This window comes from Vulpes vulpes, chromosome 13 (genome assembly GCF_048418805.1).
Source record: "Vulpes vulpes isolate BD-2025 chromosome 13, VulVul3, whole genome shotgun sequence".
Taxonomy (NCBI): domain Eukaryota; kingdom Metazoa; phylum Chordata; class Mammalia; order Carnivora; family Canidae; genus Vulpes; species Vulpes vulpes.
The window spans coordinates 140039622-140062326 of record NC_132792.1 but is presented as its reverse complement, the minus strand read 5'-3'; the positions used below and the strand labels follow the sequence as shown (position 1 = coordinate 140062326).

Below are 22705 nucleotides of genomic sequence, written 5' to 3'. Positions count from 1 at the left end.
ATGTACAATGTATTTGACTACTTAATATTCCACGATACAATGCCTTAATTATTAGGGAATTATCAAATCAATCACATAATTTGTTCAAATCTCATTTGTATGATGATTGTAAGAGGTTGACATATTAAAACAGACCCCAGGGCAGCCTGGGTGGCTTAGCGGTTTAACGCCGCCTTCAGCCCAGGGTGTGATCTTGGAGACCCAGGATCAAGTCCCACGTCAGGCTCCCTGCATGGAGCCTGCTTCTCCCTCTGCTTGTGTCTCTGCCTCTCTGTCTCTCATGAATAAATAAATAAAATCTTTTATAAATAAATAAATAAATAAACCAGACCCCAGATAGACCTAAAACCATAATGGCTCCTAAAGAAAAACTAATAAAAGTGCACAAAGATATAGGTACAAGGATATTTATCATTGTATCTTACATAGTAAAAAAAAAAAAAAAATACACTCAACATGTCAATAGAAGACTGATTAAGACTGATTCAGTGAATATAGTCACATAAAAGAATTCTTTGTATTTAAGAAAGATGAAATAAAGTTATGCTGATATAGACCATCCATAATATATGAAGTATAAAAAGCAAGAGCTTACACAAAAAGCAAGAGCTTATCATTTGTATGATACTATTATAATGCAAGAAAATTATACATGATAGCTATGTTTGTATATGTAGCTTGTATATATACAAGAGGTCCAAAAAAGACCCATTAAAACAATTCCTAGTTACCCTCTACATTGTTGGAATGTTTAAACTAGTAATATTGCTTTTATAATTTTTGAAAAATCTAGCTATGCTTACATAAATGTTGAAAAGCTCTGGAAGACTATATAAAAATTCTAACAGCATTTTGGAGGAGGGGAGTAAAGTGATGGTAAATGTTTACTTCCAACTTTCCACTCATCTGTGGTATTTTTCAGAATAGTATTAAATACTCACTAAATGAGTATTTATGAGTATTAAATACTCATAAAATGAATATTATTTTAATATTCAGAAAAATCAGCAGGGTGCCTCGGTGGCACCCTGTTAAGCATCTGTCTTCCGCTCAGGTCATGATCCCAGGGTCTGAGATCAAGCTCCACGTCGGGCTCCTGTGGGAGTCTGCTTCTCCCTCTCCTCCCTGTCTGTGCACTCTATTGCTATCTCTTTCACTATCTCTGTTTCTCTCTCTCTGTCTCCCTCTCTCAAATAGCTAAATAAAATCTTTTTTTAAAAATCAGCAAAGATGCATTTATCTTTTGGGAAAAAATTTGCTATCCATCAAAACCACCTGTAGAAGCTTATAAAAATACAAGTACAGTTGATCTGTAAACAATGCAGGGGTTAGCAACACCAACCCTCCCCCTATGCAATAAAAAATCTGCATGTAACTTTTGATTCCCCAAAAGCTTGGCTACCAATAGACTACTGATGACCAGAAGCCCTACTGATAACAATAAGCAGTTGATTAACATATATTTTGTATGTCATATGTATTATATACTGTATTCTTCTAACAAAGCCAGAGAAAAAAATTTTTTTAAATCCCAAGGAAGAGAAATTACATTTACAGTACTATACTGATCTTAACAAAAATAATCCATATGTAAGTGGAACTATCCAATTCAAACCTATGTTGTTCAAGGGTCAACTATACCATATTAGGGCAGCCCCAGTGGTGCAGCAGTTTAGTGCCGCCTGCAGCCCAGGGTGTGATCCTGGAGACCCGGATTCGAGTCCCACATCAGGCTCCTTGCATGGAGCCTGCTTCTCCCTCTGACTGCCTGTGTGTGTGTGTGTGTGGTGTGTCTCATGAATAAATAAGTAAAATCTTAAAAAAAAAAATTTTTTTTAAACTATACCTTATCATACTATAATTTAGCATGACCCCTGAGTCAAAGGAGGAAAAAGTACATGGAATGTCTCTGCATTAGTTCTTAATAACTGTATATAAATCTACAATACTCTCAAAAATTTCAAAAGAAAAAAACTGAAGTCTGAAGAAAAACACAAAAAACCAAATCAAGTATCCTAAACGCAATGTGGTATTCTAGAGTGGATCTAGAAACAGAACAATTGTGGGAAAACTGGCAAAACCAAAATAAAATCTAGAGTTTAGTTAATAGCAATGTACTACAATTAATTTCTTAGTTTTGATAAATGTAACATGGGAACATAAGATGTTACTATTACAGGAAATGGATGAAGGACATTCTAGGGAATGGGAAAGGAATTCTATAATATCTCTGTAGCTTTTCTGTAAATCTAAAATTATCCAAAAATAAGTACAGGGATGCCCGGGTGGCTCAGCGGTTGGGCACTTCCCTTCCGCCTGGGGCGTGGTCCTGGGGTCCGGGATCAAGTCCTGTGTCAGGCTCCCTACATGGAGCCTGCTTCTCCCTCTGCCTGTGTCTCCGCCTGCCTCTCTCTCATGAATAAATATTTTTAAAAAATAAAATAAAAATAAGTACAAGTGCTAGGTCCCAATGCACACCCATTTATTCCAAATATCCATGTATTTCTAAAAAGCTTTTGAAGCACATCCAAAGTTAACAACTACTGATCTGGTGCTTCTCTATCAGATCACTATTTTAGAAAACTGATTTCTTCAGTTACCCAAGAATCTGGATAATGAAATATATTTTTAAAAATGCAGATGATCTATGAGTCACCTGTGTGGCTCAGTCAGTTAAACTTGGCTTTCGGTCAGGTCACGATCTCAGGGTTGTGGGATCAAGTCCAATGTCAGGCTCTGCACTCAGCAGGGAGTCTAGTCTGCTCCCTCTCTCCCTTTGCCCCACCTCCCACAGGTACACGCCCTCTCTCCTTCTCTCACTCTCTTTCTCAAATAAATAATTTTTAAAATTCAGATGGTCTTTATTAATTATATAGGTTACCCTTATGGCCAACAAATGTCACCAAAAAGGTCTACAAATACAGAAGTGTTTTCAAGGTTAAAAACCATATGGTCATTTCAAAAGATTCAGAAAAAACTTTTGACAAAATTCAACATCTGTTCATGATAAACTCTCAAGAAAGTGGATACAGAGGGAACATAATATGATAAAGGCCATACATGACAAAACACACAGCTAACATCATACTAAGTGAAAAACAAAGCTTTTCCTCTCTAGAACAAGACAAAGATGTCCATTATTGCCATTTTTATGCACCACAGTACTGGAAGCACTAGCTACAGCAATCAGAACATAAATAAATAAAAAGTATCCAAATTGGTAAGGAAGAAATGAAACTGTCACTATTTGCAGATGACATGATACTATATACAGGACATCTTAAAAATTCCACCAAAAACCTATTAGGACTAATAAATGAATTCACTAAATGGATGGATACAAAATCAATATACAGAAGTCTGTTGCATTTCTGTACACTAATAATGAAGTATCTGAAAGAGAGAAATTAGGAAAACAATCCCACTTATAATTGCACCAAAAAGAACAAAAACACCTAGGAATAAATTTAACAAAGTGAAAGACCTATACTCTGAAAACTATAAAAGATCAATGAAAGAAATTAAAGATGACACAAATTAAAAGATACACCATGCTCATGGATTAGAAGAACCAATATTGTTAAAATGTTCACACTACCCAAAAAATGTACGGATTCAATCAATTCCTATCAAAATACCGATAGTATTTTTTAAAGATTTATTTATTTGAGGAGTGGAAAGTGGGGGAGAGAGAGAGAGAGAGAGAGAGAGAGAGAGAGAGAACGGGCCAGAGGGAGAGGGAGAAAGAGAACCCAAGCAGACTCCCCGCTGAGTGAGGAGCTGTACACAGGGCTCGATCTCACAACCTGAAATCACGACCTGAGCCAAAACCAACAGCTGGATGCTCAACCAAATGTGCCACCCAGATGCCCCAATACCAACAGTATTTTTCATAGAACTAAATAACCCTAAAATTTATGTGTAACCACAAAGGATCCTCAATAGCCAAAGCAATCTCAAAAAAGAACAAAGCCAGAGGTATCACAATCCCAGATTTCAAGACATTCTACAAAGCTATGGTAATCAAAACAGTATGGTACTGGCACAAAAATAGACACATAGACCAATAGAACAGAAAGCCCAGATAAACCCATGCTTATATGTTCAATTAATGACAAAGGAGGCAAGAATATACAACGGGAAAAGACAGTCTCTTCAATAAACTTGACTATTTATATCATGCACAAAAGTAAATTCAAAATAGATTAAAGATCTGTGAAACCTGAAACCATAAAGGTCCTAAAAGAAAACACAGGCAGTAATCTCTTGGACATCAGCCTTTCCAAGATTTTTCTAGATGTGTCTCCTCCAGCAAGGGAAATGAAAGCACAAATAAACTACTGGGGCTACGTCAAACTAAAAAGCTTTTGTACAACAAAGGAAACCAAAATGTAAAGGTAACATACTGAATGGAAGAATATATTTGCAAATGACAAGTCCAATAAGGGGTTCGTATCCAAAATATATCAAGAACTTCTGCAACTCAATACCAAATAAAACAATCCAAATAAAAATGGGCAGAAAATCTGAAGACACTTTTTGAAAGAAGACATACAGTTGACCTACAGACTCATAAAAGAAACTGAACATTGTTAATCATCACGGAAATGCAAAATCAAAATCACAGTGAGACATCACCTTATACCTATCAGAATGGCTAGTATCAAGACAAGAAATACACAAGCATGGCAGGATGTAGAGAAAAGCGAATCTTTGTGCACTGTTGGTATGAATGTAAATTAGTGCAACCACTGTGGAAAACACTGCAACGTTTCCTTAAAAAATCATTAAAAATAAAAATGACATGTGATCCAGTAATTCCTACTGGGTATTTACCCAAAGAATATGAAAACACTAACTCAAAAAGATATATGCACTCGTATGCTTACTGCAGTATTATTTACAATCGCCAAGTTATGGAAGCAACCTAAGTTTCTATCCACAGATAAAGTCCTAGTATATATACAATGGATTATTACTCAGCTATAAAAAGAAACTAAATCTTGCCATCTGTGACAACATGGATAAATCTAGAGGATATTATGCTAAAATAAGACAGAGTAAGACACCATATGATTTCACTTCTAGATGGAATCTAAAAAAACAAAACAAATAAAATGGAAAACAATTATAAATACAAAGAACTGGTAGTTGTCAGGGGAGGGTATGGGCAAAATAGGTGGGGGGATGGGCAAAATAGGTGGGGGGATGGGCAAAATAGGTGTAGAGTATTAAGAGGTACAAACCTCCAGTTATAAAATAAGTTACAGGGCACCTGGGCGGCTCAGTCAGTTAAGTATCTGCCTTCGGCTCAGGTCATGATCCTAGGATCCTGGAATGGAGCCTCATGTTGGGCTCCCTGCTCAGCAGGGAGTCTACTTCTCCCTCTCCCTCTGCCCCTCCCGTTGCTCCTGCTCTCTCTCGCTCTCTCTCTCTCGCTCTCTCGTTCTCTCTCAAATTAAAATATTTTTTAAAAAATAATAAAAATAAATAAGTTACAGGGATGGAAAATACAGCAAAGGGAATACAGTCAATAATATTGTAATAGCATTATATGGTGACAGCAACTACACTTACCATGATGAGAACAGCATAATGTATGGAACTGTCAAATCATTATGTTGTACATCTGAAATTCACGTAATTGTATGTCAACTATACTTCACTTTAAAAAAAAAAAATCAGGTTTGCATCATATTGTGATTCAACTCACCAGATGCTAGTGGCTTCATATTAGCATCAAAAACCAGTAAGTCTTGTTCTCCTTCCCTGAACTCAACACGAAGAATGTCGCTAAGAGCTCCAACAAGTTCTGTCACATTTAAGAAACCCAATTGTTTTGGTGAAAGTTGCTCTTTAAACATTATCTGTCACACATGCACAAAGAAAACCAGAAATAACATTTAAAAACATTAGATAAAAGGAATATAACATATACAGATGCCCTTAGACAATGTCTTGATTTGGACTTAGTCAAACTAAATTTGTAAGGGTCAGCAAACTCATCTATTACAGTAATACAAACTGAGAAACCTACAATCCTTCACCATAAAACTTCCAGGCCAGTTTCAAATTCCTTTTAAAGTACATAGTAAACTGAAGTGAAAATTAAGGTGCCTTTTTACCTCTCATTTTTAATAATTCTTGATTATAAAGCAAAAGTCTTTTTAAAAAATGAATGCACAAAAACCGAGTCATATTAAAATTTGATTTTCTCTATTTTCAGAGGAAGTATTCACTACCACTTTCAATATATAATAAAGTAATACTAATTTAAAACATTTCCTTAAAATTTTATGATTTCATCCTAGAAGTTGAGCTTAATAAGCAGGTGTCATTGTATCTCCTACAGCATTGTTTGATTTTCTTGCCTTGGAAAAGAAGAAAAATGATACCAAAAATAAAAAATATATATGTATGGAATATATACAAAATATGTTTGAACTGTGAAGTGAATTGGAAGTTTGCCCTTGTAAGACCTCCCATTAAAATGTTCAAGTTCTTAAACTTTTGTCTCCCTAACCAAGCTAAAGCAGTTGAGCTAATCATAATTCTTTTTCTGTTCCTCCAGCTAGCATAGGAAATAAACTCTTGCTCTGACTTAATCATCTTGGAGACATTGACAGAACACTGAAGGCCAACACTCTAGAAGAACTAACTCCCAACAGAGGATGAGACTGCTGTATACCTTCTTGTTCACAGACACTATGAGACTCAACTTATGACTTTCTCCCAAGAAAAACAGGGACCCAGCACTAGCCAAGTCATGCTTTTAAAGGTTATTAATACCACATCTATAGCGAATCATGAGTATCCTAAGAAAGGTTTAATAGAAGAAAGGGGAAGGGTGATGGTGAATGAAACTTGTATCTCTACTTTGCACATTACATATTATGACTTATTTTCATTTTATGTTTATTAGTCTCTTCAATGGTTTCTTTATCGTCTCTGTAAGCGTCTAGTACCATGAATATGCAAGTCAGTCAAACACAAAACTAGGTTGGGATGGATTTTATTAACTTTTTAATACAAGATATTTAGGAGTTTCAAAAAAGTATACAGCAAAACCTAAGTCTCTGACCCACTCCTAACCCTTAGTGGTCCAGAAGACCATGTCCCTGGAGGGGACATGAGAGTTTACTATCATTTGTGCTTTGTCATATTAATCACTCTGCAAATGATTCAGATCTTTTTGCAATTTTTTTTAATGGAGTTGTCTGGCTTTCTGTAATGGAGCTACAAAAGGTGCTTTACATATTCTAGATTTGTCTTTTTTTAGATGTGCAGTTGTAAATATTTCTTCCCAGTTTATGATCTACTTATTAGTTTTCTTTAAAGATTTTTTTAAAGGGATCCCCCTGCCTATTAATTTTTAAGGCTCCTAAACAGAATTTTAATAAAGTCTCATTATCAATTTTCTTTAAACAATTATTGCTTTCCATGTCCTAAGAAAGTCTTATCTATTCCCAGATCGTGAACATGTGTTTTCTTCTAGATGCTCTAATTTTTAACTTTTTTCATTTGGGTCTATGATACAACTCCAATTAACTGATGTACATGGTATGACATTGGGGTTGAGTTCATTTCTTTCCTTTATGGATATCTAGTTGTCTCAGCATCATTTGCTGAACAGATTTTCCTCTCCCCCATTTAATTCCTTTGGCATCTCTTTCAAAAATCACTTGAGTGCACTGCAAGGATCTCTTCATGTATGCTCCTCTATGATAAATTCATGAGTTTTTCAATATTTACAAATAGCCTGCAGGAATTATGAGGACGAATGTAATGAATCTAGAGCATATTTACAATATTTAGACTTCTCACCCATGAGTATGCTATAGCTAAGTCCTCTTGCATTTATTTCTCTCAGTAGTTTTCAGGACAGATGTCTTATGTTTCTTTTTCATCTTATTTTCTAGTTATTTAAGTTGACACTATTGTAAATAGTCATTTCCAAATTTCATTTTCCAACTGTTTTCTGCTTTTATATGGAAAAGTAATAGGTTTTCAAATATTAACCTGTATCTTTGGTCTTGTAAATTCACTTGCTAGTTTCAGTAGCTTTTTCACAGATTCCTTAATAAATTCTACATAGACAATCATGCTTTCTGCAAACACAGTTTTACCTCTCCTTTCAGGTTCAATCTGTGTCTTTTAAGGAATTTATCCATTTCATCTAAGTTGTCAAATGACTGGCACATTTGTCTGATATTCCCTTTTTGACATTTTAGTATCTGTAGGATCTATAATGACAAAAATTTTTCTTTCATGATACTGCAATTTGTGTCCAAGTATCCACTGGTTCGTCAATTTTGGTGAACTTTCAAAGAAACATTTGGCTTTAATTTTCTCTTAATTGCTAATTTATTGATTTCTATCCCTAGCTTTATCATTTTATTCCTTCTACTTATTTTGGGTTTACTTTGCTCTTCTTTTTCTAGCCTGTTTAAGGTAAACCTCTTGGTCAATGATGATTTTTTTAAAATCTTTCTTCTTTTCTAATTTAGGCATTTCAGAGCTATAAATTTTCCTGTGAGGACTGCTTTGGCTGCATCTCACAGATTTTGATATGTTGTACTTTCATCAAAATTTAGTTGGAAATATTTTCTAATTTCCCCAATAATTATTTAGAAAAACATTTTAATTTCCAAATTATCTGAAAATTCTTAAATAATTTGATTTATAATTTAATTCCTTCTTTTTTTTTTTTTTAATTTAATTCCTTCTTAATCAGAAAAAAAAACTCTAAGATTTCAATATTCTGAAATTTGTCAAGACTTAATACTATAGCCAACTATATGCTGTATGTTGGCAAATGTCCCACATTTACTTGAACAGAAAGTGTATTCTGCAGCTGTTGAGTCTAGTGTTCTATAAAATAGATCAAGATGGTAGAGAGGGTGGTTCAGATTTTCTATGTCCTTACTCACTTTTTTTACTATCATATAAATCGCTGGAAAAAGAAAATCTGTTTGTGGAATTCATTCTTTTGTCAATTTTAGATATTTTAAAATATTAGGTAAATATATATTTGACTTGTGTCTTAAGGTCCTTTATCCTTATGAAATGAAATGGCCCTCTGAATATACACTTTGCTTTGAACTCTGCTTTATCTGATTTTATAAATCGACTCAGTTCTTTTATGCTTATTACTTCATGTACTTCATGTCTTATTCATCTTTTACTTTCAGTCTCTGTCTTTATATTTACAGTGCATTTCTTGTTCATGGCAGCTAGTTGCATCTTGCCTTTTCATCCTGTATCAAAATTTCATTAATTCTGCTATTTAATCCACTTACATTTATGAAATAAATATAACTGGATTTGTGGCTACCATTTTGCTAAAATTTTTTTGCTATATATTTTTGTGGAGCTCAAACTCAACAACCCTAAGATCAAGACCTGAGTTGAGATAAAGAGTCAGACACTTAACTGAACCACCCAAGCACCCCACCATTTTTCTATTTAACACCTTTTAAAAAAAAATTATTCATGAGAGACAGAGAGAGAGAGAGAGAGGTAGAGACACAGGCAGAGGAAGAAGCAGGCTCCATGCAGGGAGCCTGATGTGGGACTTGATCCCAGGACTCCAGGATCATACCCTGGGCCAAAGGCACACACTAAACCACTGAGCCACCCAGGGATTCCCTATCTAACACCTTTTGATCCCATCTGTATTGTTTCTCTTAAACTTTGTTCCTTCATTGTCTTTCAAGCAAGACAGTTGAACAGTAAACCCTATCTTCCTTTGGGTTTACTGAACATTTTTATATAATTCTATTTTAATTTACCTGCTGACTTTATACCTGCAACTCTGCATTTTTATGGCTGTTTTATACATCATTAACTTTTCAGTATTACTGTAATACCTCACATAAAATATAAAGACTTTGCAACCTATGGCTCCATATACTCCACTCATTATGCTATGATTTTCATGTAAATTACATCACTGACATGATACAAACTCAATTATACATGTTATAATTTTTGCTTTAAGTAGTCATATATTTGATAGAAAAAGTCTTTTACATATACCCATTTACCATTTCCTGCACTCTTCAAGTCTTCCTGCAGATTTGAGTACAAAACTAGTATCATTTTATACAGCCTGAAGAATGTTCTTTAGAATTTCTTACATTAAGCTACTTACTATTAATTTGCAGTTTTTTATCATTTGTAAATATCTTTATTTTACTTTTATTCTCAAAAGATACTATCACTAGATATAAAATTTGTCCTAATATTATTATTTTCCCTTTGAGTACTTTAACAATATCCTTCTACTGTCATCTAGTCATAATTGTTTCTAGTGAGAAATCAGCCATCACTTGTATCAGTGTTCTTCTCTACATATTTCTCTGGCAGCTTTCTGGGTGAAAATCATATTCCTCTGGCTGCTTTCAGAATTTTCTAATTATATTTGGTTTTCTACAGAATGACTATGATGTGCCATGTAAGGTTCTCTTTGTACTCATTGTGTGGGGATACTTAGGTTTCTTAAATCTGTAAACTTCTTTCACAAAATCTGGAATATTTCCAGCCATTTTTAAAAATATCTTCCTATCTTCTCTCCTCACTTTCTTTCTCTCACCAATTACACATATGTTAGACCACTTGGTATTGTCTCACCAGTCTCTCAAACTCTGTTTTTCATCTTTATTTTCTCTGTTCTTCAGATTGAATCATTTTTATTGATCCATCTTCAAGTTCACTGGTGCTTTCTTCTGTCAGTTCCAATTTGTTAAGATACTACAGTGAATTTTTTTCTAGAAAGTCATTTGGTTTTTATAGTTTTTCTCCACTAAGACAGGTTATCTGTTCTTTCAGTATGAACACATATTCCTTTATATCCTTTAACAGGACTTTTGCTAACTTCAACATCACCAATATTTCTAACAATTACTTTTTCTTTTCACCAAGGATATTTTGTTTCTTAATATATCTAGTAATTCGCTTTGTATCCTGGACATGTCATCAAGACTCTGGAATTGTTCATATTCCTTTTAGGACTATTGTTTTTTGCTTTGGTTTAGCAGGGAATTAATTTGACTGAACTTAATTCTGCCTCTCTGTAATAATCAACAGCTAAAATATATTCTGTTCTTTTAGCCTTACTAGGCTACTTCAAGCATGCTGCAACCATGTGCAGTTTAACTGTCAACCAGAGATTTGGGCAGAATTTATGTGTAGAATTTGCTGCTCCTTCTCCATAGCTCTCTCTCCATCCTAAAATTTTTCCCCTCATTTTTCAGTTGCTTCCATAGTTCTAAATACTATCCTTTGGTTCTTCAAACCAGTAAAAATTTCTGATTTTTGCTCAAGTCCAAAACTCCAAATGGATGGGACCTGCCATCAGGTCAAAATCCAGGCCTAAAAGGTACTATTCCCTCTTCCAGGTGCTGAATCCTGTCCGGTTTCTGTATACATTTACATATTGACCTAGGGCCTTCAGACAGTGGTTTTTAATACTATATCTGGAATTGATAATACTTATCTTCAATACTGTTCCAATATAAGCTACTTAGATATAATACATCCTAATTTATTTGTATGCCTGAGTTTCTCACTAGATTTCAAAAAACCTTACAGACAGGGATGTTTCAGACCTAGATCCCCAATGCCTCCTTCACTTCCTTTTGATTTTCAAAATATTCCTCATATTTACCTTTTTTTTTTTTTAAGGCATTATCTGTTGTAATTTTTGTGCTTGTCATCCTTTGTAGTTTAGTTTTCATTTTGGAAATGATTTTTTTTATTTTCTTTCTAATTCTGTCCAGTCTATTATCACCTTATTTCCAATTTATGTTATTTCAGATGTAAGTTGTTCTTTCATGTTTTGTATCACTTTCTTAATATATCTCTTTGAAAAAGTAGGCTTCAGTTTTGATCTGTATTAGGGACATGTATTTCTGACATGCTTTGATGATCTACAGATTTATTATTATTCTCCTTATTCTTTTTTTTCTTAACACAATGAAAAAGTTTGGCCCTGATCCTCTTTGTTGCATATTTTATGTGCAACTCATTTTCCTAATTTGTAGAATATCATTCTGGATGGCTTTTCTGCATCAGACCTCCTTCTACTATTTTCATATATTGTTAAAAATATATATATAGTACAGCCTTAGGACAGCCATGGTAGAGGTTCCTCAAAAAATTAAAAGTAGGGATGCCTAGGTGGCTCAGTGGTTGAGCATCTGCCTTCGGCTCAGGGCATGATCCCAGAGTCCTGGGATCAGTCCCACCTCAGGCTCCCCATAGGGACTCTGCTTCTCCCTCTGCCTATGTCTCTGCCTCTGTGTCTCTCATGAATAAATAAAATCTTTAAAAAAATAAAAACAGAAATACCATATGATACAGCAATTCCACTATTAGGTATTTACCGAAAGAAAATGAAACCACGAATTTATTTATGTACCCCTATTTTTATTGCCACATTATTTACAAGATATGTAATCAACCCAAGTGCCCATCAGTAGACTAATGGATAAGGAAGATGTGGTCACACACACACACACACACACACACACACACACACAGGAATACTATGCAGCTATAAAAAAAAAAAAAAGATGGGATCTTGCCATCTGCAACAACATGGACAGACCTAGAGGGTATTATGCTAAGTGGGTAAGTCAGATTGAGAAAGACAAATACCACGCAACTTCACTCATATGCGGAATCTAAAAAAAAAAAAAAATGAATAAACGAACCAAAAGCAGAATCAGATTTATAAACACAGAGAACAAATTGATGGTTGCCAGTGGGGAGAGGATGGACGATGGGTGAAAGGGAGTGGGAGATACAGGCTTCCAGTTATGGAATGAATAAGTCATAGGAATAAAGGCACAGCATAAGGAATATAGTCAATGGTATTGTAATAGCGTTGTATGGTGACAGATGGTAGCTACACTTGTGAAAACAGCATCATATTTAAACATGTCAAGTTGCTATGGAGTATACCTAAAATTAATGTAACATGGTTTACTCAAATTTAAAAATTAATAAAAATATATATTATAGTAGCTTGTTTTTGAAGCGTCCTGGCTCTCTTCCCTTAATTCTACTTGTCTGGATGCTTCTTTTTCTATGGTCCTTGTCCTGCTCAATTTTTCCTTCACGTCTGGTCCTATCTAGAAGGGAGCTCTAGCCTGTCCATTTCAAGAATTCATAGGGGCTATAATGCTCCGGCCTGATTCAAGCCTTACCATGAAACACTCTCTATTAGATATATAAAAATATTATCCAGTTTCCGCTGTTGTTTTCAGAATGGCTTGCTGTTCTGTCTAGTGAATTATCTGAGAGCTATTTTGTCATTTTTGTTCCCAGATCCATCAGAAATTGGCTCCCTTGCTTCCCTCTGTTTTTTCCTGACACAAACACTGGTTACATGAGGGAGGACCTTGTGGCTGCTGGTAATTATTCCCCACACAAGAAAATATATTACCCAATTTTGTTGTAGATATTATCAGCCAATTTTTGATTTTGCTATCTAGTTTCTCTGTCTTTATGTAAGGTCTCAGTAAAGCCAAAAAACTATGCTGCCACTGCACTATCTTCCCTTTAATTAGTAATTTATGACAAGGCATCTGGACAAAATGACAGATTCTTGACCAGGTATTTCAAGAGGGCAAATCATACAGGTAGCTTTATACCACACTGGATAAATAAAAGGTTAAGCAAGTGTTTTAATAAGTTAGAATAAAAGTTGAATCTATACTTACTATATGTTTCCAATCATGAAGTTGAATTCCTGCCTAAGTCTGTTTACTAAGAAAAGCAAAAAGCTTTCCTGTAATATTAAAAGGTTTTAATTTCTCCAAGATTGCAGAATTGTAACCTTAACACCATGAACTACATTGGACTGTGGTATAAAACTATTCACTTTGAGTTGTGAACCTAGCATAAGAGATTGATCTTACCCATAAATTTTGTGGTAACTAAGTCATATTCTATTACGCACAGACTTTATTCTGGAATTTCATTATTAGGTAAGTTAACCAGCTGGTTAATCAAAAGAACATCAAAACCCCTTGTTTTGAGTCTATGTGATATATATTTGTGGCACTGAAAGATTCTTTAAAAAAAAAAAAAGTGAACATCAGCTTACTCTGTCCCTATCCAAGGGACCATATGACGCCTTCTTCCAGTCTTTCTTCTAAAAATTAATATTTATTGAACAATTACTATGTGACAGGCACTGTTTTAAGTATTTCCTTTTTAAGTCATTAAAACCTCACAAAACTCTCTAAGTAATACTATCCTAACTTTATATATCATTTATAAACTAGCACATAGAAGTTAACGTATCTTAACCATTATGCTGTAGTATCTCACAATATCTGTGTTTGTATCTGCAACTGTATGACAGTTTTCATGGCACAGAAGATTTAAGATTCTGAAGCCAGACTGCCCAGGGTTCAAATCCTGACTCTAACCTTTACTGACTATCTGACCTTTAGGCAAGTTACTTCTCTGTGCCTTAGTTTGTTGTGAAAATCAAATGATTTACATTATTAAAGACATTCAGAACAGAGCCTACCACAGAGCTAACACATACACAGGTCTTACTATTTTTTAAAAACTGGATATACAAGTGTCTAAATTACCATTCTACAACTTGACTTTTTAATTTTTTTTTACAACTTGATTTTTTCACTAAACAGATGATGATCCATGTTGCAGAATAAATCTAGTTCATTTATCTACTATGTATTATTCTACCACATAAACGTCAACCTCAATTTATTTATCCACTGTATTACTGACAGTCATTAAATCTGTTTCCAGTTTTTTTCTATGCTGCCAGGGGTACATGTCTTATGCAGATCTCCCTGTGGCACATGTGTAAGAATTGCTCTAAAGTATACATGTAGAAGTGGAAATGCTGGACCACTGGGTGTGCTTATCTTCAGCTCTACTTGATACTGCCAAAATGCTCTCCAAAGGAGTTTTGTCCCACAAGCAGTGGATGACATACTGTTTCTCCACACCCCCAGTAACATTTGGTATTGTCAGACCTTAAAAATAAATTAACTTTTATTCTAACAATATTAACATTAAGTGGTAAAGATATCCTTCCTATGTATAATGAAGCACTTATAAAGGACCATATTCTTAACTCTTTTAACCAAAATGCAAAACAAAATGTTGAAGTTCTAGAGCACAGATTTGGAGGATCCAAGGAGTACCAACAAAATTTCTATCCATCAAAAAAGCAGAAGGTATAAAACCATGATTGATGAAAAAGAAAATACTCACCTCAAATTCTCTGAGCAGTTTAGAAATAAGCAAACCCTCTGGAAACTTGGATACAACCTAATAAAAAAATAGACATCATTAGGATGCTGGCTAACAAAATATCAAAATAAAACAGTATAAACTTAAATGTGACAAAGGTAAAAAAAAATATTACCAAGTGAATGAATTAAAAGTCACAATGTTTTTTTTAGATCAGTTTCCAGTTTTAAAAAAGAATGTAACAAAAAAAGGCAATGACTTCCAACATTTCCAGAGTTGAGGAATCATTCTTGCACAATATTACAATGCCACAGTTCTCCAGAAATTCCTACAATTCTTTAATATATTTAACTTTATATCACATAAATATCCTATGGCATAATTTCAAGTATTTTAAAGATTTTTAAGTAATCTCTACACTCAATGTGGGGGTGAACTCAGAACCCCAAGATTAAGAGTCACGTGTTCTATTGACTGAGCCAGCCAGGCCCTCCTCAAGCATTTTAAATGGTAGAAAAGAAATAAAATGGATACTATAGAAAACTTTGCAAAATACAGTTAAGCAAAGGAAAACTTATCATGTAATTGTTGCCATGTGCACATAAAAATACCTATATTTAATATAAAAATAAGGCCTTCATTTTTTTTAAGGTCATTGTTTCTATCCTAAGTTTTTTTATTATCATGCCATAAACAACTTTGTATGTCAATAAATATGGATCAACAAGTTTACTGGCTATAGTTTTCAAATTATTTGATATATTTAAATCAAATATATCAAGGATGTACTTGATCCTCTATTTGTGGCTGTGTCCTGTGTTTTAACATTACAAATATAATTATTTTCATATTTGCATCTTGCACACTTGTCCAATTATCTGTTAGAAAAAAATTCCTAAAAGCAGAATTGTTCTATCCCAATAAAGTATAAAAAGATTTTCACTGTCCTAGATTTTTCCAAATACTACGTTTCATTAAAAAGTCAAAATCAAAAAAAATTTTTAAAAAAAAGTCTAAATCAAGCTTCAGAAAAGTATAAAAATGATTCCAATATCCTGTGACCAGAGATAGCTGTTGCTGCTCTTCATAAATCATCCTTTCAGAAACCTCTTTATGTAGACACACACATTATATATGATTTTACATGAAAGGACAATACTAAACATGCTATTATATAAAACCTGTTCTTCAAGTCCAAAATAAGTCAAGGAGATACTTCCAAGTAAATTAATTGAGATAAACATAAACTTTCTTATGAGCTGCATGATTCTACCTAGTTTGGGTAGTAAATTTAACCAATCCTTTACCAATGAATGCTTAATTTTTCTTTAACTTTTTGTTACCATAAAAAAAAATCATACTGAATATCCTTAAAAAATCATTGGATACACGGTCAAATATCCAAACAAAAAAATAAGGTTTGGGGATCCCTGGGTGGCGCAGCAGTTTAGCGCCTGCCTTTGGCCCAGGGCACGATCCTGGAGACCCGGGATCGAATCCCACGTCGGGCTCCCGGTGCATGGGGCCTGCTTCTCCCTCTGCCTATGTCTCTGCCTCTCTCTCTCTCTCTCTCTGTGTGTGTGTGACTATCACAAAAATTTAAAAAAATAAAGAAAAAAAAATAAGGTTTGAATGTACTACGGTTTCTGAATTTCTCCCAGTAAAACTACAACATCTGAAATGGAGTAATATAAAGTGGTAAGAGTAATAGTAGCACTCTGATCATTCAAATAGGAGGAGCTCCCACCAAAATTTTAAGCATACACACCTGTTAGCCCGATACATTAACAGCCAAAGAGCTTTCACAAATTAACAAGGGAAAACACATATTAGGCCAAAGACATGAACAGGCAATTCATGTAAGAAATATAAATGGGGGACACCTGGGTGGCTCAGTGGTTGAGCATCTGTCTTTAGCCCAGGGCGTGATCCCAGGGTTCTGGGATCGAGTCCCACATTCCCTGTGAGGAGCCTGCGTCTCCCTCTGCCTAGGTCTCTGGCCTCTCTGTCTCTCATGAATAAATAAATGAAATCTTTAAAAAGCAAAACAAATATAAATGGTTACTAAGCATATGAAAAGATGCTCAATGTAAAAATCAAGAGGTGTACATTACATTATTACACAGCAACATTTCACCATTGGTGGGAGTTTAAATTTGTTCAAGCCTTTTAGAGGGCGATTTAGTATTAAAGACCAAAACTAAATTATTCAGTGCCTTTGGCAAGTCCACTTTTACTTTACATACATGTTCAAGGACATTAACTGTAGCATTTTTTAATAGCCAAAGCTAGAAACAACCCCAATGTAATCAATCACAGATCTCGTAAATGAAAGAGCTTTGGCAGAGTGGAATGCCATGTAATGTTTACAATAATATTTGACATACATATATATGAAACTGATAATGGAAAAATCTGGAATTGTTTGCTAACGATGATTTATTGGGGTAAAGGGACGAAAAAAGAAAGACAGCATTTATGGAAGAATTCCATTTTCTAAATAATTTTGAGAACATTAAAATTATTAGAAGGGTGTAATTTTTTTTTCTGATCCTAAAAGAACAGCCACTCCATTTGCAATATATTTGGAAAGATCAGGTTTAAGTATAAAATACATACTTACAGGCAAGGTAAATTTAACCACAAATGAGATCTAAATGATCATTCCTGTTCATTTCCCAGAAACAGAAAATACTTACAAATCTTAATTTATGTTTTAGTTCTGGATTAATAGTCCCTCCGGGTCCAATTTGTGAAATAACTGATTTGAATGTGTTCTCCAACTATGAAAGAAGAAAAAAAAGTTCAAGTTATAATCCAAAAAGAAAAAGATCAAAGATAAATCTGAATATGTATGTAAAAGGAAACATCTACCACAGGAAACGTATTTCAATCAAATGGGTAAAATATTGTTCTTAAGAGGCACTGTAACATCTCATAGCATATAAAATACATTTAGAGTAGATGGAATCTATAAAACTAAACACTGCAATTTTCCAGGTAACTAACATTCTCTGAAACAATGAGATTCTATTGAAACTCAATTTTTCAATCTCTTATTCTTACCCAGAAAGGACTTTTGTTACTAATTTTCTTCTGCTTATAAAAATTCAATGTGTGTTAAATACATGCTTAGTGAATGCCAAGTACAAGCAAGGGACTGGACGCTGGAAGGTCCTGGGAAGCAGAAAAGAATGTGAGCCAGGGCAGGACAGAAAAGCTCTCTGTTGTAACAAGAAAGAAGGGAGAAAGAAGAAGGAGGGATGCAGGACGTGAGATCAGAAGGTGGAGTGACTACCTGATGGTTTCAATATTCTGAGTTCAGCAGCAAGGCCCACTCCTAAAAGTTAGAGGGAAAGGGGAGAGATTTCGGGCAGGTGAGAAGTAGAAAAACAGAGGTGAGGAAATGATGGAAGAGTATCCAAATGTAACAGGCAGGGAGTAAAGACAGGAGAGGCCTGAGCTAAGACAACAGGGGTCTAAAGATTTGAGTTGAGACAAGCCAATGGCATAGAGGCCCAATAAGGGAGCAGATGAGGAACACGAATATTTGGAGAAATAAGCTGGAAGCACAGGTATTTATGGTCAGAGAAGCACAGAGCAGAGGCAGACAGCCCATGCCCAGTGAACTGCCATGGTACAGCAGGTCTAAACTGAATGAAAGACCACAGAGTTATGTTTAAAGACAGTAAGTAGGTAAGAAAAACAGATGTTAGAAAAGACAAAAAGGTATAAAGGAAAACACACATTACCTAAAATCCTATCACATAGACAGAATCATTAATATTTTTTCCTTCTAAACTTTGTTTTTTAAATCTCTCTTCCGGTTGTCACTTGGTCTGTCATTATGTACAGACTGTATAACCTCTTAGGTCTCAGTTTCTTTATCTGGAAAATGAAGACAATTTCAATATTTTGTAAGAGTGACACGAAAAGGAGAGGAGGAGGGGGATGTTAGATTCTTAGGATTATATCACTAACTTTCACAAAAAGCCTCAGCCCTGGGGCTGATGTTCTTCACACTCCTTCTGCATCTGCCATGAGAGAGCTCGCCAAGCTCTCCCAGTGAACAGTAAGAGATTCTTCATATCCCATGCTCGCCTCAGGAGAGGGGTCAATACAACAACTCCTGGGAATTTCACTGTGCTATGTGTTTCAGGGGACCCCCCCCCCAAAAAAATGGTCACCTCAGTGTCATACCTCTCACACCACTGAAGTAGGGAATTGAGATAAATGAATAAACTGCAGGGATACCTGGATGGCTCAGCAGTTGAGCCGCTGCCTTCTGCTCAGGAGTCCCACATCAGGCTCCCTGTGAACAGCCTGCTTCTCCCTCTATGTCTCTGCCTCTTTGTCTCTCATGAATAAATAAAAATCTTTTTTAAAAAATGCATAAATTGCTATAACCTACGGCTGACTCTGAGCATCACTGAAGAGAAATAGGACCTATTATTATCTCACTTCAGATGACACTGAGGATCAATGAAGTACAGAAGGACCTATTATCACATTAGGTTATAAATACAGGGAAGGGCCCTGAAGGGTGGTGGAGAAGACAGTGAAGCTAGAAGGAACTTCATGAGCACAGGAAAAATATAACCTGCCTGAAGCCAATAAGGAAGTAGAGGAAGAGAATCCTGATGAAAGAAGAAGGAAGTACCAGAGAATACCTCAGGTGCCAAACTAGCAAATTTTACTGGTTATGTAGACAACACCTCAGAGATTTTTAGCAAGGGAGAAACATTATCAGAATTTTAATCTGGAGCAGAAAATGATATTAGAGGGGGGGACACCCAACTGGGAGCCCGCTGGAGAGGAGTCTTCCCTCAGGTGCTAGGACTAAGGAATAAGACTGGAAAGAGGGGACAGGGTAAAGGTGGAATGTGGATCCAGAGAAATGAGGAAAGAACACAGTACAAGGCAGGCGAGGGAACAGCTGATTCAATAGGGATGAATAAGAGACCAAGGGAAACAGCCTCAAAAACAGCAAGTTCCAGGAGGAAAGCTAAAGGACCTCGGAACACAGAGTAGGTTTTTACTCATTTTTAACAAATTCCAAAAGTTTGGTAAATGGAGCTAAATGACAAGATGAGAATTACAAATGTGATTTTTCTCCCTGGAGCAAGGGCCAAAGCTGGCCCACCATCTTTGTACTGCCCATAAGCTTGCAACAGTCTCAACATGTTTAAATAGTTGAGGGAAAAAAATTAAAAGAGTAACATCTCATGACACATGAAAATTAAATGGCATTCAAATTTCAGTATTCATATATAAAGCTTTACTGGAACACAGCTGCACTCACATTTACAAACTATCTACATAGTTGTGTTTCACACTACAAGGGCAGAGTCCAGTGTTTACAACAGAGACCATGTGGACCTCAAGCCTCAAATATTTACCATGTGACCCTTTAGAGAAAACACTTACCAGGCCTGGGCTTAAGATGCCACAATGATGGGCTCTTAGCTAGGAACAGAATGCTTCTCAAGAAGAAAAAAAAATATTTTTTGCCTCAGGCTAGATCACTAAATTAAGCTGACTTTAATCTGAATGGGGTAGGAGAGATTTCTTAAAGTCCAGCTAATCTTGGGGATATCTATAATTGGAGGGCAGAAGTTCTAATGAGGGGGAAGGACAGTACGAGAGGACAGTAATCAGTGACTGACATGAGGAAATAATCAAGAGGGGACCCTGACTTCAATAATTCTTCAGTCTCAGATACCTGCACATCAAACACAAAGAATGGATAATAAATCAAGTGAATAAAACATATTATAGGGGCATAAATAGAGATGGAAAGTGATGGATTAAAAAATACCATACTCAGAGAAAAGTCAGAGAAGAGCTTTGAATCAAAAGATTCACTCCTCAAAAAAATGGACAAAAACAAATTGGCAATTGATAAATAGTAATATTGAGCAATAAAAACATCAAGCTTAACCTCTAATAAATAGACATTACTCAGAAATAGTTACATGCCTAGCAAATTGGAAAATTATTTTTACAATAATGCCCATTTATTCATTCAACAAAAATATTCTGAACACGTACTATTGTGCTTCACAATGGATATACAGTGGTAAGTAAACCAGATATGGTCACTGCCCTGGAACTTGGTAGTCTAATGTTGGAAGACAGATATAATAATGATAAATATATAATTTCAATTATGAAAAATAATAATAATTGCAATTATGATAAATGCCATGAAAAGACCCACAGAGAGTCATGAAAGGATAATATGCCTGAAGGCATCAGGAAAGCAATGGGAGATCTAACAGACTGGGTTGGTAGGAAGGAGAGCTCATCTATACTGTGTATTACCAAAGGTACAAGGAAAGAAGCACACTCTATACACACCTTATCTGAGTGTTAACTGAAACAACTTTCACGGAGGACAACCTAACTACATAAAAGCACATTCTTTTTGATGCAGTGATTGTTGCTCTAGAAATTTATCCTGTGAAGTAATGGAAATATATGCAAACTTGAGCAAGATTTTTATCACAACGTTATTTTTAATAAACCCCAGAAACAGTCTTAATGCCTAACTAAAGTTACAAGTTAAATTATATTGCACCCTACTGCCATTAAAAGTTATGTTATGGAGCACCTAGGTGGCTTAGTGGTTGAGCGTCTGCCTTTGGCTCAGGGCATGATTCCAGGTGCTGGGATCGAGTCCCACGTCAGGCTCCACACAGGGAGCCCGCTCTCCCTCTGCCTATATCTCTGCTTCTCTCCATGTCTCTCATGAATAAATAAAATCTTTTAAAAAAATAATGTTGCATTACAATATTTAATAATGTGGGATGTTCACGATTTATATTTGTGACTAAAAAAAAAAACAGGTCACAAACCTGGACCAGAATGATTTTATTTTTATTTTAAAAAGGGCCTGGGTTGCACAGTGGGTTAAGCGTCTGCCTTTGGCTCAGGTCATGATCCCACAGTCCTGAGATCAAGCCCCACATTGGGCTCCCTCTCCCTCTGCCTATTGCTCCCCCTGCTTGTACAGTCTCTGTTAAATAAAGTTTTTTTTTTTAAGTCACTTAGAATAATACTTGCTAGCTCCATTCATGTCATTGCAAATGGCAAGATTTCATTCTTTTTTATGGTTGAGTAATATTACATAGTATATATGTATACCACATCTTCTTTATCCATTCATCAGTTGATGGACACTTGGGCTGTTTCCATAATTTGGCTATTGTATTAATGCTGCTATGAACATCAGGATGCATATATCCCTTTCAAAATAAGTCAGTCAGAAAGACAAATACCATATGATTTTACTCATATGTGGAATTTAAGAAACAAAACAAATGAGCAAAGGGTGGGGGAAGAGGCAAACCAAGAAACAGACTCTTAACTATACAGAACTGATAGTTACCAGAGGGGAGGGGGGCAGGGGGATGGGTGAAATAGGTGATGAAGAATAAGGCAGGCACTTGTGATGAGCACT

The 22705-nt window shown here is 35.3% G+C and overlaps 1 protein-coding gene across 6 annotated transcripts in view; it reads right to left on the bottom strand.

The window, feature by feature from the left end:
- The window catches only part of TDRD5 (tudor domain containing 5), a 114665-nt gene that overhangs the window by 73758 nt on the left and 18202 nt on the right, over window positions 1-22705 (bottom strand). For all 6 annotated transcript variants that reach the window (XM_072733138.1, XM_072733139.1, XM_026001216.2 and 3 more), the window contains 3 exons: window positions 17943-18026; window positions 15265-15321; window positions 5714-5867 (listed from right to left, as the gene is read on the bottom strand). In XM_072733138.1, the coding sequence (XP_072589239.1) occupies window positions 5714-5867; window positions 15265-15321; window positions 17943-18026 (295 nt within the window). The remainder of the gene's footprint in view (window positions 1-5713; window positions 5868-15264; window positions 15322-17942; window positions 18027-22705) is intronic.